The sequence below is a fragment of the Castanea sativa genome, chromosome 12 (assembly GCF_040712315.1).
Source record: "Castanea sativa cultivar Marrone di Chiusa Pesio chromosome 12, ASM4071231v1".
Taxonomy (NCBI): Eukaryota; Viridiplantae; Streptophyta; class Magnoliopsida; order Fagales; family Fagaceae; genus Castanea; species Castanea sativa.
The window spans coordinates 38,475,669-38,489,410 of record NC_134024.1 but is presented as its reverse complement, the minus strand read 5'-3'; the positions used below and the strand labels follow the sequence as shown (position 1 = coordinate 38,489,410).

The 13,742-nt window shown below is 33.1% G+C and overlaps 1 protein-coding gene and 1 pseudogene across 1 annotated transcript; both read left to right on the top strand.

Annotated features, from left to right (window-relative positions):
• Positions 1–2,176: 2,176 nt before the first annotated feature.
• On the top strand, positions 2,177–4,773 carry LOC142619726 (xyloglucan galactosyltransferase MUR3-like). Its single transcript, XM_075792971.1, has one exon. The coding sequence runs from the start codon at positions 2,551–2,553 to the stop codon at positions 4,411–4,413; it is 1,863 nt and encodes a 620-aa protein (XP_075649086.1). The 5' UTR covers positions 2,177–2,550; the 3' UTR covers positions 4,414–4,773.
• Positions 4,774–8,637: 3,864 nt separating this feature from the next.
• The window catches only part of LOC142618304 (glutamate receptor 2.7-like), a 33,335-nt pseudogene continuing 28,230 nt past the window's right edge, over positions 8,638–13,742 (top strand).

The window sequence follows — 13,742 nt, the reverse complement described above, 5'->3', positions numbered from 1 at the left end:
ACCAAGTCCTTTTAAAAAAATATTCCTCTAAATAAATAATAAAAAACAAAATATAAATTATTAATAATTTGTTGAGCAACACACACAACAACAACAAAAGTGAATACCTAGCAATAATGGAGGGTCCCCTTCAAACTTTTTTTTTCCACACATGAAACCTAAATAGAACTTCGTGAAAGAATATATCAACAGAGTTGTTTATTTTGTTTATGTTATTTTGACGGGAAAAGATAAAGATAAAGCAAAATATTTTGATGATTTGTTTTATATTTTATCTTAATTGCTTGAATGATAAGGAAAAATGGTTAAAATTGTCAATTTATAAAAAATACAATTTCTTTTGAATTTGGGAATCTAGATACCCACCTATATTAAAGGGAATCCACATTCCTATTGAGAGTGGTTTATAGAAGGAATCCAAATTCTCCTGACATTTGATTCCCTAACATGATTTGCAACCAAATATGAGAATTTTTAAACATTCTTAAGAATCCTAAAATATTACTTCATACCAAACACCACATTAAGATTTAAATTCCTCCGTTATTATTGTAATTATTAAATTATTTTAATTATCAAAAATTAAAAAATAGTATTATGGTACATTTGATACACTGAATGAAAATGACAACAGGAATTGTAATATTTATTACTAATAATAAAGTGTGTTGTAATTTAATAACTAAATCTATTCATTAGTTTGGTTGTGAGTTATAATATTAGATTGAAACTTAACATTTATTTTAGGAAATATCTTACTCATACAATTATATTTCCTTAAATTGTTATTTTTAAATTTAAGAGAGATATGTGATATTTTTTATTTTTATAATTGTTAGATATATATGAAAAATTTGTTTATTTGGAAATATATTAAGTTTTGAAATTTTTGCACTTACTAAGGAATAGATAATACAACCTTTTTAAAGAGAAATAATTATTCCTCATTTTGAAGAATAGCTATTCATAAAGAATGACTATTTCTTGTAATAAAAAATAACTAAACTAAAGAATTAGGAATAACTATTACATTACAGTGCCTATTACAGTCTACCAAACATGCCCTTAGTAATGGTTCCATCATAAAGTAACATTGTTGTAAAAAACATTTTAACATCAACATTTATTGTGAAAAACATGTATTTTTTATGTTAGTGTTTGATTGCGAAAGCAAGTAAAATTGGAAACAGACCATGCATGTTGGTCCTTACATTTCAATAAGTGATGAAAGTGACCGGATCAACTATTTTCACTTTTGTTAAATTAATTTATCGTAGCATGTATTTGTTTTTGCTGTCTTTTGATTTTATTATGTCAACAACATCATTTTCTTAATCAAAGCTGAGCTAGCTAAGTATAAAAAAAACTCCCGGATATTAACAAAGGAGTGAAGGACAATGACACAAGTTGTGTAAAGTGAATAACTCATGGATTCACACCTTTTAAGGTTCCTTCTAAAGACAGATAAGATTGTTGAATTGTCAAACATAAAATAAATAAACTGTTCCTGGAGCCTCACAATAGACCATAAATGGATGTGAAGAATCAAACTTTAGACAAATTGATTGCTTTTCCTAATTTTTACATCATGAATAATAGACAGATTTTTTTGAAAAGCAAAGAATAATACACAATTAGATGTACCATGATAGTAAACATCAAATCTACAAGCAGTAGTCGATTCAATTATTCTACCATTACAATTTCTATACCACCACTCTAATATAGTAAATTATTATCACTTTCATATGAATCTATTAACCAGAGTTAACAGTTATAATACAAAAATTGTATCATCAAATTTTGTCGAGTTTTATTTTTAGAAAGTATCCCGACGTAAGTGGGACCCACTAAGTTTCACCGTATGCCCTACGCGTGTAATAGCCAAGTTGTAACTTCTAGTACCGCCACCTCCTAGAATTTTCATTTGGACTTCCTATAATAAATAATGGAAATGGAATGAACCTTAAATTGACATTTCTCACAAAAACAAAACCACCATTTTCCTAATATAACATCATGATTCAAGAATTCATGCAAATTACAAACGTAATTTCAGGAAGCCTCCCAAACCCCCCCCCCGTCCATCGGTTTCAGCACACCGACACGTTAACCCCACAAGTCCACGCGTCGAAATCTCACCGGCTACCGACATAAAGACAAACCTCAGCGCACGTCGCTAACGTGCGCCACCCCAAACCTCAGTGACTGGTCATATAAAATTAAACTCTCCCTCTGTTATATTTTCTCCTTAAATCAATCAAAAAATTATTTATAAAAAAAAAAAAAAAATTGTCGATCTTGCTCAGCAAATCAAAACCCAGTAAGTCTCTCTCTTTCTTTCAATTCTCTTTGTTCTGTAAATTTCTGTTTGTGAAAATCTTCGTTTTTAGCTCTCTTGAAGATCCGCCAACTGATTCAACAAACGCTTTGTTTGTTGTAAATTTTTGTTTTGTTGAGAAAATAGTTTATTGGGGATGTGTGTGAAATGGGATTTGCTTTGTTTGGTTGTTACTGTTAGATAATTTTGGGATTGATTTCAAGAGGGTGATGCGACGCCGTACGGCGTCGAGTGTTCCCATTGAGCAAATGGAGAAGGGAACGGGGAAGAATCACAACACTAGGCTTTGTTTCTTGGCATCTTTGTCAGTTTTCTTTTGGGTTTTGTTGTTGTATTTCCATTTCGTTGTGCTTGGAACTAGTAATAGTAATGCCATTGGTGATTCTCTTAAATTACAGCCCAGTAATGTTAACACCGATTCCATCAATACCCATCTGCCCGATCCACATCAAATTCAATCTGACCCCCATTTGGAAACTACCCAGAAGTACCCTGAATCTGAAGTACCCAGAAACACCCATTTGAATAATATTCCGGCCCCTGAACCCAAGAAACCCGGGAATTATCCCAAATCTAGGCAGGGTGGGAGAGGTGAGGCTAAGAAGGAAACTAAGAAGGAGACTAAGGAGAAGGAGTATCCTTCGTTTATGAGGGCGTTGAGGACGGTAGAGAACAAGAGTGATCCGTGTGGTGGGAGGTATATCTATGTTCATGATCTTCCTCCAAGGTTTAATGAGGATATGCTTAGGGAGTGTAGGTCTTTGAGTCTTTGGACGAATATGTGTAAGTTTACGACGAATGCAGGGCTTGGTCCGCCGCTTGAGAATGTTGAAGGGGTGTTTTCGGATACTGGTTGGTATGCAACAAATCAGTTTGCAGTTGATGTGATATTTAGTAATCGGATGAAACAGTATGAGTGCTTGACGCGCGATTCGTCTATTGCTGCGGCTATTTTTGTACCCTTTTATGCAGGGTTTGATATTGCGCGGTATCTTTGGGGGCACAATATCTCGAGGAGGGATGCAGCTTCGCTTGATCTGGTTGATTGGCTTATGAAGAGGCCGGAATGGGAAATTATGGGTGGGAAAGACCATTTTCTCGTTGCAGGGAGGATCACATGGGATTTTAGGAGGTTATCGGATGAAGAGAATGATTGGGGTAACAAGCTTTTGTTCTTGCCTGCTGCAAAGAATATGTCAATGCTTGTGGTTGAATCAAGTCCATGGAATGCTAATGATTTTGGTATTCCATATCCCACGTACTTCCATCCAGCAAGGGATGCTGATGTGTTCAATTGGCAGGAGCGGATGAGGAATTTAGAAAGGAAGTGGCTCTTCTCTTTTGCTGGTGCCCCACGTCCTGGCAATCCTAAGTCAATCAGAGGACAGCTTATTAATCAATGCAGGAGCTCAAAGCGCGGCAAGTTGTTGGAATGCGATTTTGGGGAGAGCAAGTGTCATTCTCCAAGCAGTATAATGCAGATGTTCCAGAGCTCTCTTTTCTGCCTTCAACCTCAGGGCGATTCATACACCAGAAGATCAGCTTTTGACTCTATGTTAGCTGGTTGCATACCTGTCTTTTTCCATCCCGGGTCAGCATACACACAATATACTTGGCATCTTCCAAAGGATTATGCAAAGTATTCTGTGTTCATTCCTGAGGATGACATCCGAAAGAGGAATATTACCATAGAGGAAAGGCTGCTTCAAATTTCTCCTGAGCAGGTGAAAATCATGAGGGAGGAGGTTATAAGTCTTATTCCGAGGCTGGTGTATGCAGATCCTCGCTCTAAACTGGAGACTCTCAAAGATGCCTTTGATGTTTCTGTACAAGCAGTTATTGACAAAGTTACCAAGTTGAGGAGGGACATCATTGAAGGTCATACAGACGATAACTTTATTGAGGAAAACAGTTGGAAATATGCTTTGTTGGAAGAGGGACAGCGCGAGGTGGGACCTCATGAATGGGATCCTTTTTTCTCAAAACCAAAGGATGGCAATGGGGATTCTGTTGATTCATCTGCAGAAGCTGCTAAAAATTCTTGGAAGAATGAGCAGCGATCTCAATCATGACACAGAGGTAATGATCCATCAATATAATTTACGGTAATGTCTAAAGCAAGGAGAATGCAGCTTAGAAGAACACTGCCCACCTTAAGCCTGGAAGATTGCTGGTATAAACCCTTCTCAGGGCATGTCACAAACTCATTGTAGAACTTATTGATTGGCCCATAACCTTGTTTAGAATCAAAAGATAGACATAGTTTCTGCTTCTTATATGTTTTTATATAGGACATTTTACTTTCTGCATTTTTGAATCTGTTTAGTGATTCTTTTTGTAATGTATTGTAGCTGAGTTTTCATCATATCATCAACTTTATGTTATTTTCCAATCCATGCATACAGGAAATAATAATGAGTGATTAAAGATCATTTTTTTGTGCTTTTAATATAGGGAGTGAGGTTTGATTGCAACTTCACTCTAAGCATTAATTTTAGGCTAATTTACACTGTTACATTTTTCGTCCTTGAAGTTTGGTCTGAAGTTTGATTTCTGTATGTGATAGTCTCAGTTCTGAAAATTTATTTATAAAAAAAAAATGCTTAAAATTTGAAGACAGATGGCAAGCAGGGTATTAATATGGCCCATTAAAACACAAAAGTGAACTATAGTATATTTACTGGCAGATGAATGGATAGAAAAAATTGATCAGTACTCTCTAAATTCTTTGGTTACAAAATTGCAACGATTTCTATATAAGCGATGAAAATTATTTGTGGATTTAATACTTAAAATTATTTTTTATTTTCTATTTTCAGAGGTGTGATGCCTTAATACTAAAATATCATTTTTGATGTTTAGTTTGTGATTATTTTGACACTGCTCCATACATGCTGATCTAGAGTTGTTGGTTTTTAAGCTTCGTAAGCTGCACACAAATGGTGTTCTTAGTTCTTAAAAACTCTAGCCCCTCTGCAAAATTGTTGGCTCTGCAATTTGAATGTAACTGTAGTTACCGATACATGTCGTAAGTGGGGCACTATATTTCTTGATGTTACTGCATGAAGCAAAGTTGGTTAAATACATTGCGTTACACATGTTGGGACTTGGGAGCAAGATTATATTCTGCTATTTTGCGTGTTCTGTAACCATATCTTGCCAAAAAGAACAAAAACAAGCAGCAAATTAGTAAATTACCCAATGTAAAATTTCTGGCCTTACGATTTGCATGTCTCTATGGGGCAAGTGTTGACTGTGTTGTCTAAAAGTACCATATTTCATGATGTTATTACACATATAGGGCAAGTGTTGTCTGTAAGTCTAAACCCATAATATTCTACCATGTGTGGAGCAAATTTATCTTATGCTATTTGGAGCATTCTATGACTATTTGCAATTTGCAGCCAAAATGAACAAGAGCAAGTGAACAGAAAATTCACTGCCTTATTTTTGCTTGGCGACCAACTTAAAAGAGTTTCGTGTAGGGTCGACCAAACCAGTCTAGGGAAGTGTTTATTACTGTGATGGTAATACTGCAATGTGTCATCCCAAATCCTTTATTTCAAAAACCTTCCCAGATTCTTTATTATTATGATTTTTTTAATTAAAAAAAAAAGAGATTTGCATAACAGGAAAAATCATATATCATATGTTATATTAAAAAAATAAAAATTGGGAGTTAGAAGTTGTGGTGCCTCTTGACGCTCAATTGGTAATTTCTAGTGTTTTTAAAAAAGACATCTAAGGTTCAAATTATCAGTGCTTAACTATCAAATTATTCACACAAAAAAAGTGTTTGTGCCAAGTGGTGACATACAATAGGTTTTAATTGTGTGATTTTTTATTATTATGATATTACTAGGATAGTATACTGTCCAAGTTTAGATGAAACTTTATTGTCTAAGTTATAAGAAATTTAAAATGTTAGTCTAACTAAAATTCTATTACCAAAAGCTTCTAGAAGGCTGGGCATGGTGGGTGTTGAACATTTTCTCACTCAGTAACTTAATCTTCAATTTTATATTAATGATTTGTACATTAAGCTTTATCATATGATTTTAATTCTTTTAGAATGTAATTAGGAATCAAATCCATGTACTTTCTTAGATTGTATCTAAGACTAATTATCAAATATAAATTCAAAATTTCAATTAATAAAGTGATGAATTCTTTTATTATATGGTTTTTTAATCTTAAATTAAAATAAGTTGTAATTCCAAATGTAAAACCCTCGATTTAGGGAAATATCATTAGACGAACCACCATTTTAGAAGAAAATAACACAATTTTATCCATTCATATGAGTTTGGTCCAATGAAACAAATGGGCTAAAGTCAATGTCTCTCATGGACCCATTAGTTAACATTATGTAGCATTGGGATTCAAGCTCTTATGTATATGCCCATTAATGAGATGGCTGTTAAAGGCCATTAATTTCAACTTGTAGATTGAAAAACTACAAGTCATTTTGTAATTTTTACTCTCTCTCTCTCTCTCTCTCATAAACAAAAATAAAATACAAAATCAAGGTAACTATGATAGTTCTCTCCAATTGGCCAAATATGCGACACATTCATTTAATTTATAAATACCACATGTCTTACATCTGAATAAAACTTACAGAGAATTGGAGGATTCAAAGTGGATCTTGTCCCAATTTGTTAAACAATAATTTTCAAAAAGTTTGATATGTCTTGGTATTAGACCATGACTTAAATTAGAGGTCATATTTTAGGGGTACATATGTGTAAAATGGCAAGCTACATAAGATTTTGTTAAACATTTTGTGAATTCTGTAGGCTTACTCAGTATTTAATTATCAATGGTCATTAAAATTATTTTATATATGATCCATAGTTTATTAATGAATATTAATAAATAAAAAAAATTAAAATTGAGCATCAGAACAAAATAGCATAACTAATTTAGTTGTATTTGGTTTAGAGAATATTATATTGGTTTCTCATTAGACTAGTAAGAGTTTAATTCTTAATAATAAAAAATTATCACATCATTTAAAAGGTTGTCATGTCATTACTTCATTAGTCATGTAGACATGAAGATTAATAGTAGTTAAAAGGAAATATAACACTTATTTTTTAAATGAAAAATTCTTAGTTTACATTGTATTAACAATGTAGACTTATATTGTAGACACACAAAATGTGTATAATGTTGTACACATTTGCAAAACAACAATACAATCAGCAAGATAGAATAGCCACTCTACACTAAATGACTAATCTGCAAAGAAGCCTTCTACAAGGAAATTTTCCAGTCCTCTCAATGATGTCCAAAGACAAACAGACTAGACATGAATTTAAAAACATTGTATACATTTTGTGTGTCTACGATATAAGTTTACATTGCTAATATAATACCTATAAAGTCCTTTTAAAATTTCAAATGGATGCTCTAAAAGCCATTTTTAAATTTCAAATGGGCGAAAGCGCCCATTTTGCAAACTTTAGAGAACAATAGGTTTTGTTTTTTGATAATCACTTTTGAGACGAAATTAGTAGTTCAGCACAAAGCCACTCTACACTAATCTCCAAAGAAGCCTCCTTCAAGGAAATTTTCTAGTCCTTTCAAATACGTCCAAAGACAAACAGATTATACCAGAACCTCGAAACCTTGTATACATTTTGTGTGTTTACAATGTAAGTTTACATTGTTAATATAATGTAAACCTATAAAAATTGTCAAATGAACTATGAAAGTCCTTTTTAAATTTCAAATGGGTGAAAGCGCCCATTTCACAAACTTTAGAGAATAATAGGTTTTGTTTTCTCGTTTTTGTTTTTTGAGAAGCACTTTTGAAACGAAGAGGGTAGTTCAGCGCAAAACCACTCTACACTAATCTCCAAAGAAGCCTTTTTCAACGAAATTTCCCAGTCCTCTCAACGATGTCCAAAGACAAACAGACTAGACAGGAACTCAGAAATCATATGATAAGAACACTTTAAATCTTTGTTTTTTTTTTTTTTTTTTTAAATTTGATAATAAGAATACTTTAAATCTGATACTTATAAACAGCACCTTCAAAGGCAAACAAGACGTTGAAACCAAAGCTGATTGAAGAAAAACTACAGGAGCACATAACTTAGGAGGACAAGAACAAACTTAAAAAAGAAAAGAACCTCACTTTCTGAGAGTAAAGGACAATAATTTATTAGTTATTTGGTTTCAACTTTCAAGTTTTAACTTCAACGCATAGATATCTTATTCTTTTAGGGTTATATATTATTCTTCAAATGCTGCAAGGAATCTTAAAGCTTCCAAGTACCAAGATAATCATGAAGATACCTACCAGCAGAAATGCTTTTTCTCTTTTCTTCTTCTTCATTATTCTTTCCGAAACTAATTTCTTGGCCAAGACACAAAACACGATAATCCCAGTTAATGTGGGTGTCATTCTTAACAATGATACATGAAATGGGAAGATGGGTTTCAATTGCATCAACATGTCCCTTGAAGACTTCTATGCCTCCAATAGTCACTACAGAACCAGGGTAGTTCTTAACTCAAGGGACTCCAAAAGTGATGTTGTTGGAGCAGCTGCTGCAGGTTATCTCTCTCCCTCTCGATCTCTACCTTATTCTTCTTTGCTGTGAATTCATTCCGGACTGTAGTTATGTCTCGTGGTAGTTGATAAGTCTCGTTTTCTATTTCTTTATTCTTTCATTCACTCTCTCCAATATTTTCCTCTTAGCCCTTCGAAAATGTAGCTATGGGCAGGGATTAACGGATTAAGTGATTAACAATACTATAAAAATCTGATTTTGAGCTCAATATAATAAGTAGCGGATTAATGAATTTATTGTGATCCAATTATTGATTAAGTGTGTGTTTGACACCAACTTATTTAGCACATTATTAAAAATTTGCTAAAATATATTTGTGTTTTGAAAAGGTGAAAAAAATAATAATTAAGTTTTAAAAAACTATACATAATTGATAAAAGTTAAAAACTAACAAAATAAGTACCACCACGCACCCTTAGTGCGGTGGTCACTCCACAAGTATAAAAACTTGTGAGGTGTGGGGGGTAAGGGCCGGAGTTCAAGTTTCTAATAGGGAGTTTCACACGCATTTACACTTAGATTATGCTAGAGCAGAATTCTATCTTGTATCAAAAAAAGAAAAGAAAAGTTGGACACAAATAAACACTAAGCTATGAGTTCATCACTAAAGTTTCAAATAATGGTCCCTAAATTTTAAAAATTAAGGGCTATTGATACTTTCGTTGACTTCTATCAGTTTCCTTGCCTATGTATTTAATGGAGCAATGATGTGGCAAATTTTTTGTTAAAAAATATTGGGAAAAAAACTTTCCCCCTTTATGTTTGAGATAGTTTTTAATTCTCCTCCTTATCTTTGAAACCAACTAATTTTTCCCATTATGCTTTGGAAATTGGCAAATACCCCAAATCTGTTACTTTTTTAGTTAAATCCAACGAAACCTTTTAAAAAATTATTAGTCTTCCATTGCAAGGAAGAGAAAAAGTTGAGAATTGCATTATTATTATTTTTGGATTGCATTTGTAATCATTTTGATTCCATTAGATTTAACTGAAATAGTATCGGATTGAGGGAATTTACTCATTTTCCAAACATAAATGAGAAAATTAGTTGGTTTCAAAGATAAGAGGGAGAATTGTGAACTACCTCAAATATAAAGGGAAAAAAAAAAAAAAAAACTTTTTCCCCAAAAAAATTACACTTGCAATCTAGACCCAAACCCATTTATTTATTCCAAATTCAAACCCAAATCTAGAAACATTCATGCTTTCCCAAATTTAAACCCATACCCGATTGAGAGAGAGACCCTTGTCCTTCTCCAAAATGAACATCTTGTTTACTTATTTTAAAAAAAAATGGTTAATCGATAGTGCTCACTTGAAACTTCAAAGACAATTAACACCCATTAAATAAACTTTATTAATCAATAGTGTATTTTGGCCTAATATTAATCCACAATTTAGAGTAAACAAGTGTGCATGTGCTTGTGCGAGGCTGCGAAATTTGGGCCCTCGCAAAAAAAGAGATTTGGGTGCTTGTAAGAGCACCTCTTTTTTGGGCAGTGATGTGGAGTTGCCACTTATTTTTTATACCAAAAAAAAAAAAAAATTACATATTCAAAATACTTTGAATGTCATTGATTGAATAAAGAAAAATACAATCTTGGTAAATTAACCTTACAAGGCTTTGGGTCCTAGTTACAATCTAGGGAAAAGAATACAAAGTTTTGGTCCTAGTTACAATCTATCAAAATTAAAAGACAAAACACTAATCTACCTATCCAAAAACCCTAAGCTTGGGGGCTAGGTTACAGAATGGGAAGGTGTTAGGCACCCCTTCCGCCTAGAAAGAGTCTGGTCTTCTAGATTTTAATGACCAATATACCATTTTTTGCATGATGTTGAATGATATGTTATAATGCACATGATAAACGCTTGACCATAATTAGTTTTAATAAATTTGCCTTATGGATGTGCCCTTTTTTATAAAGAAAATTCAGATCTGATTTGAAAATTAAACAAAAAACTAATACTTGGTTTGTAAAAAAAAATTAGATCTGTTTTTGTAAAAAAAAGAGAGGAGATTTTGTTAAAAAGAGTCAGATCTATTTTTGTAAAAAGTTAGAAAAAAGTGATTTTATCAAGAAAAATAAGATATGTTTTGTGAAAAAAAAATGAGATTTTGCCAACAAGAACCAGATCTATTTTGCAAAGTAAAAAAAAAAAAAGGTTTGAAAAAGAAAAATAAGTTCTGTTTTTAGAAAAAAAAAAAAAGACTTTTTGAAAGATGATTCACATTCATGAGGTAAATTTATTATGCATGCATCACATGTTAAAAAAGAAAAGACTTCAACTTAACTTTCAATCCCTTCTTTTAAATTTCAAAATTTGCAATTTTGTAACATAGAAAAATTTTTCTGAAAGAAAATCATATCTGTATTTAATAAAAATACAGATTAGTGTTGTGTTAAAAAATTAGATTTGAAAATACAGATCAGTTTTGTGTTAAAAAATCATATCTTAAAATACAGATCAGAGTTGTGAATTTAAAAAAAATCAAATCTAAAATACAGGTTAGTTTTTGAATTTGAAAATAATCTTTGATAGTCATTAGCAGATTTTGAAACTTAAAAAAAAAATACAATAAACAATCATCTAAGAACATGTTAAAGAAAATTCTAGCAAAGTATCTAAACATGGTAATTATATAGCAAGAATAAGACATAATAAAACGTGCTAAACATATTCATGCATCAAACAATAACAAAAGTTAATGGAAGATGAAAAGAAAGAAGAAAAACAGAATACCTCTTGCAAGAGCGTGCTCTTCTAATGAATTAGTATTTTAGAAATTAAAGAAGTTTGTTCACCTCTTTGAAGCCTAAAATACTTTACTTACAAAAAAGAAGTTCCTAAAGCAAAAGCTTCCAGAACGTCTTTAACGTAAGGGGAATTGAAAAGTCAGAAGAGAATAGCCCCTAATTCTGATGCTTCAAAAAATCAGCTGAACAAGATCATATACGAATTGGAACATGTCTTTATTTCTAAAAAGTCGAAAAAAATATGCTTTATCACAATTAGGGGGTCCTCTGGCCGACCCAAAAATTTGGGCCAATCGGCACTTAGGTAGTGTCGATCAGCATTCCAAGAGTGCCGAAAGACCCTCTTGGGTGCCAAGCTCGCGTTTGAGTTTTGGTCCAATTTAGATTCCTTTTTTAAGAATTTTTTAGCCGGGAATTGTACCTAGACACATTTTTTATCCGTATTTTAAAAATTAATCTTTTTTTTTTCTTTTCTGGATTCAGGTCTTTAAAGTGATAATAATCTTGTGGATAAACATTCTAGAAATGCTTGTGAAAGCTCGGATTTGCGTTAACACACAAGAGCTTGTTTAGACCCCAACTTAAAGATTATGGCTCGGTTAATTTTACTCTAACTTAAATTAAGTGCAGAATAGAGTAAATGCAAGCGAACAAACAATAAAACTACTCTAAGCCATGTTCAACAAATCACAGTAGTAAAATGAAAGCTAAAAGAGTAGGGAAGAGAAATGCAAACACAAGATAACACGCCGATGTGTTATCGAAGAGGAAATCGAAGAACTTGGCAAAAAACCTCTCCGCCACCCTCCAAGCAGTAAATTGATCAACTAGACAATAAGTTGGGATACACGAATAGCAACAGAACCTCCAAGCCTAATCTACCCAGTGCATCTAAGCCCTCCAAGCTCCTACTCCAACAAGGCTTCTCGGAATCGTGCCTTGTCTAGCTTTTCAGATCCCGCAATGCGCCCGATTGCATCCGCCAAAACTTGGCTTCTTCCAATGCTTCCCAGCAGCACCAAAATATCACTTGACACTTAAAATGAGTGTGGTAAGTGTTTGAGCTACCAACCTCTAAAAGATATGGATATGGAGAGGTAGATGTTGAGAAAAATCACAATGGATTGTGTAGAGGATTGTGGGTATGACAATCTCTATTTCTCAAGGGTTGTGGCTAGGGTTTTTTCTCTAAAAAGTACTCCTCTTAATATGTGGGTAATGTGGGTATATATAGTGTGGGTAGAGACGTGGTGTATTAGATATGACAAAATAGCAAAATAGAATGCTTCGCGAGTTACTCGCGGGAAGGCCTTACTTGCGAGTTACTCGCGGGAAGGCCTTACTTGTGAGTTACTCACGAAAACCAGTTATCACCATCTGACATGATTCTTCGCATTCCGTCATGTGCTAAGCACATGGCTACACTTAGTGGGAAGGCTTCTCACGAGCTACCCACGAAAACTCTTTTGATCTTTAATTTGTCTTGAGTCTTCACACACTCTCTCTCACACACAACCCTTACAAAGAAATCTCACATAAAATACAGGGTACATAAGATTGAACAAAATTACAATCAAATTTGGCACGGGATTAAAGCCAACACAAATTAGTTGTAAATAACAACTTTACAATCTTCCCCTTTGGCTATTCCGTGACAAAACACCCTACAACAAACTCTAAACTTAAACGTGAGTTTGAAAACAGTATTAAAACTCACTCACACCTAATCTAAAAGCTGTGAAGCACTTGCACGTATACATTTGTATCCTGAAACACTCGCACACAAAAAAAAAACTTTCATTAAGCTTATGACAAGTTGAATACAAGGTACGTATAGGAACAAGTAAAATGCGATCAAGGTAATAAGCAAGATATAAACTATGAAGCACAACTTGATCATACTGGAACAGTCATTAAAAAAATGACTACAATGAACATTTAACTAGTAAATGATCATCCGGACACGCAATGCAATTAAGTGCAAAGCAAAAATCAATTGCATGTTGAAACACACAACCAATGCAAAATACCAAAGTATTTGCATTAAGGATACAAGAT

Coding starts and splice junctions, on each gene's coding strand:
- LOC142619726 (XM_075792971.1), top strand. CDS start 2,551: ATGCGACGCCGTACGGCGTCGAGTGTTCCCATTGAGCAAATGGAGAAG.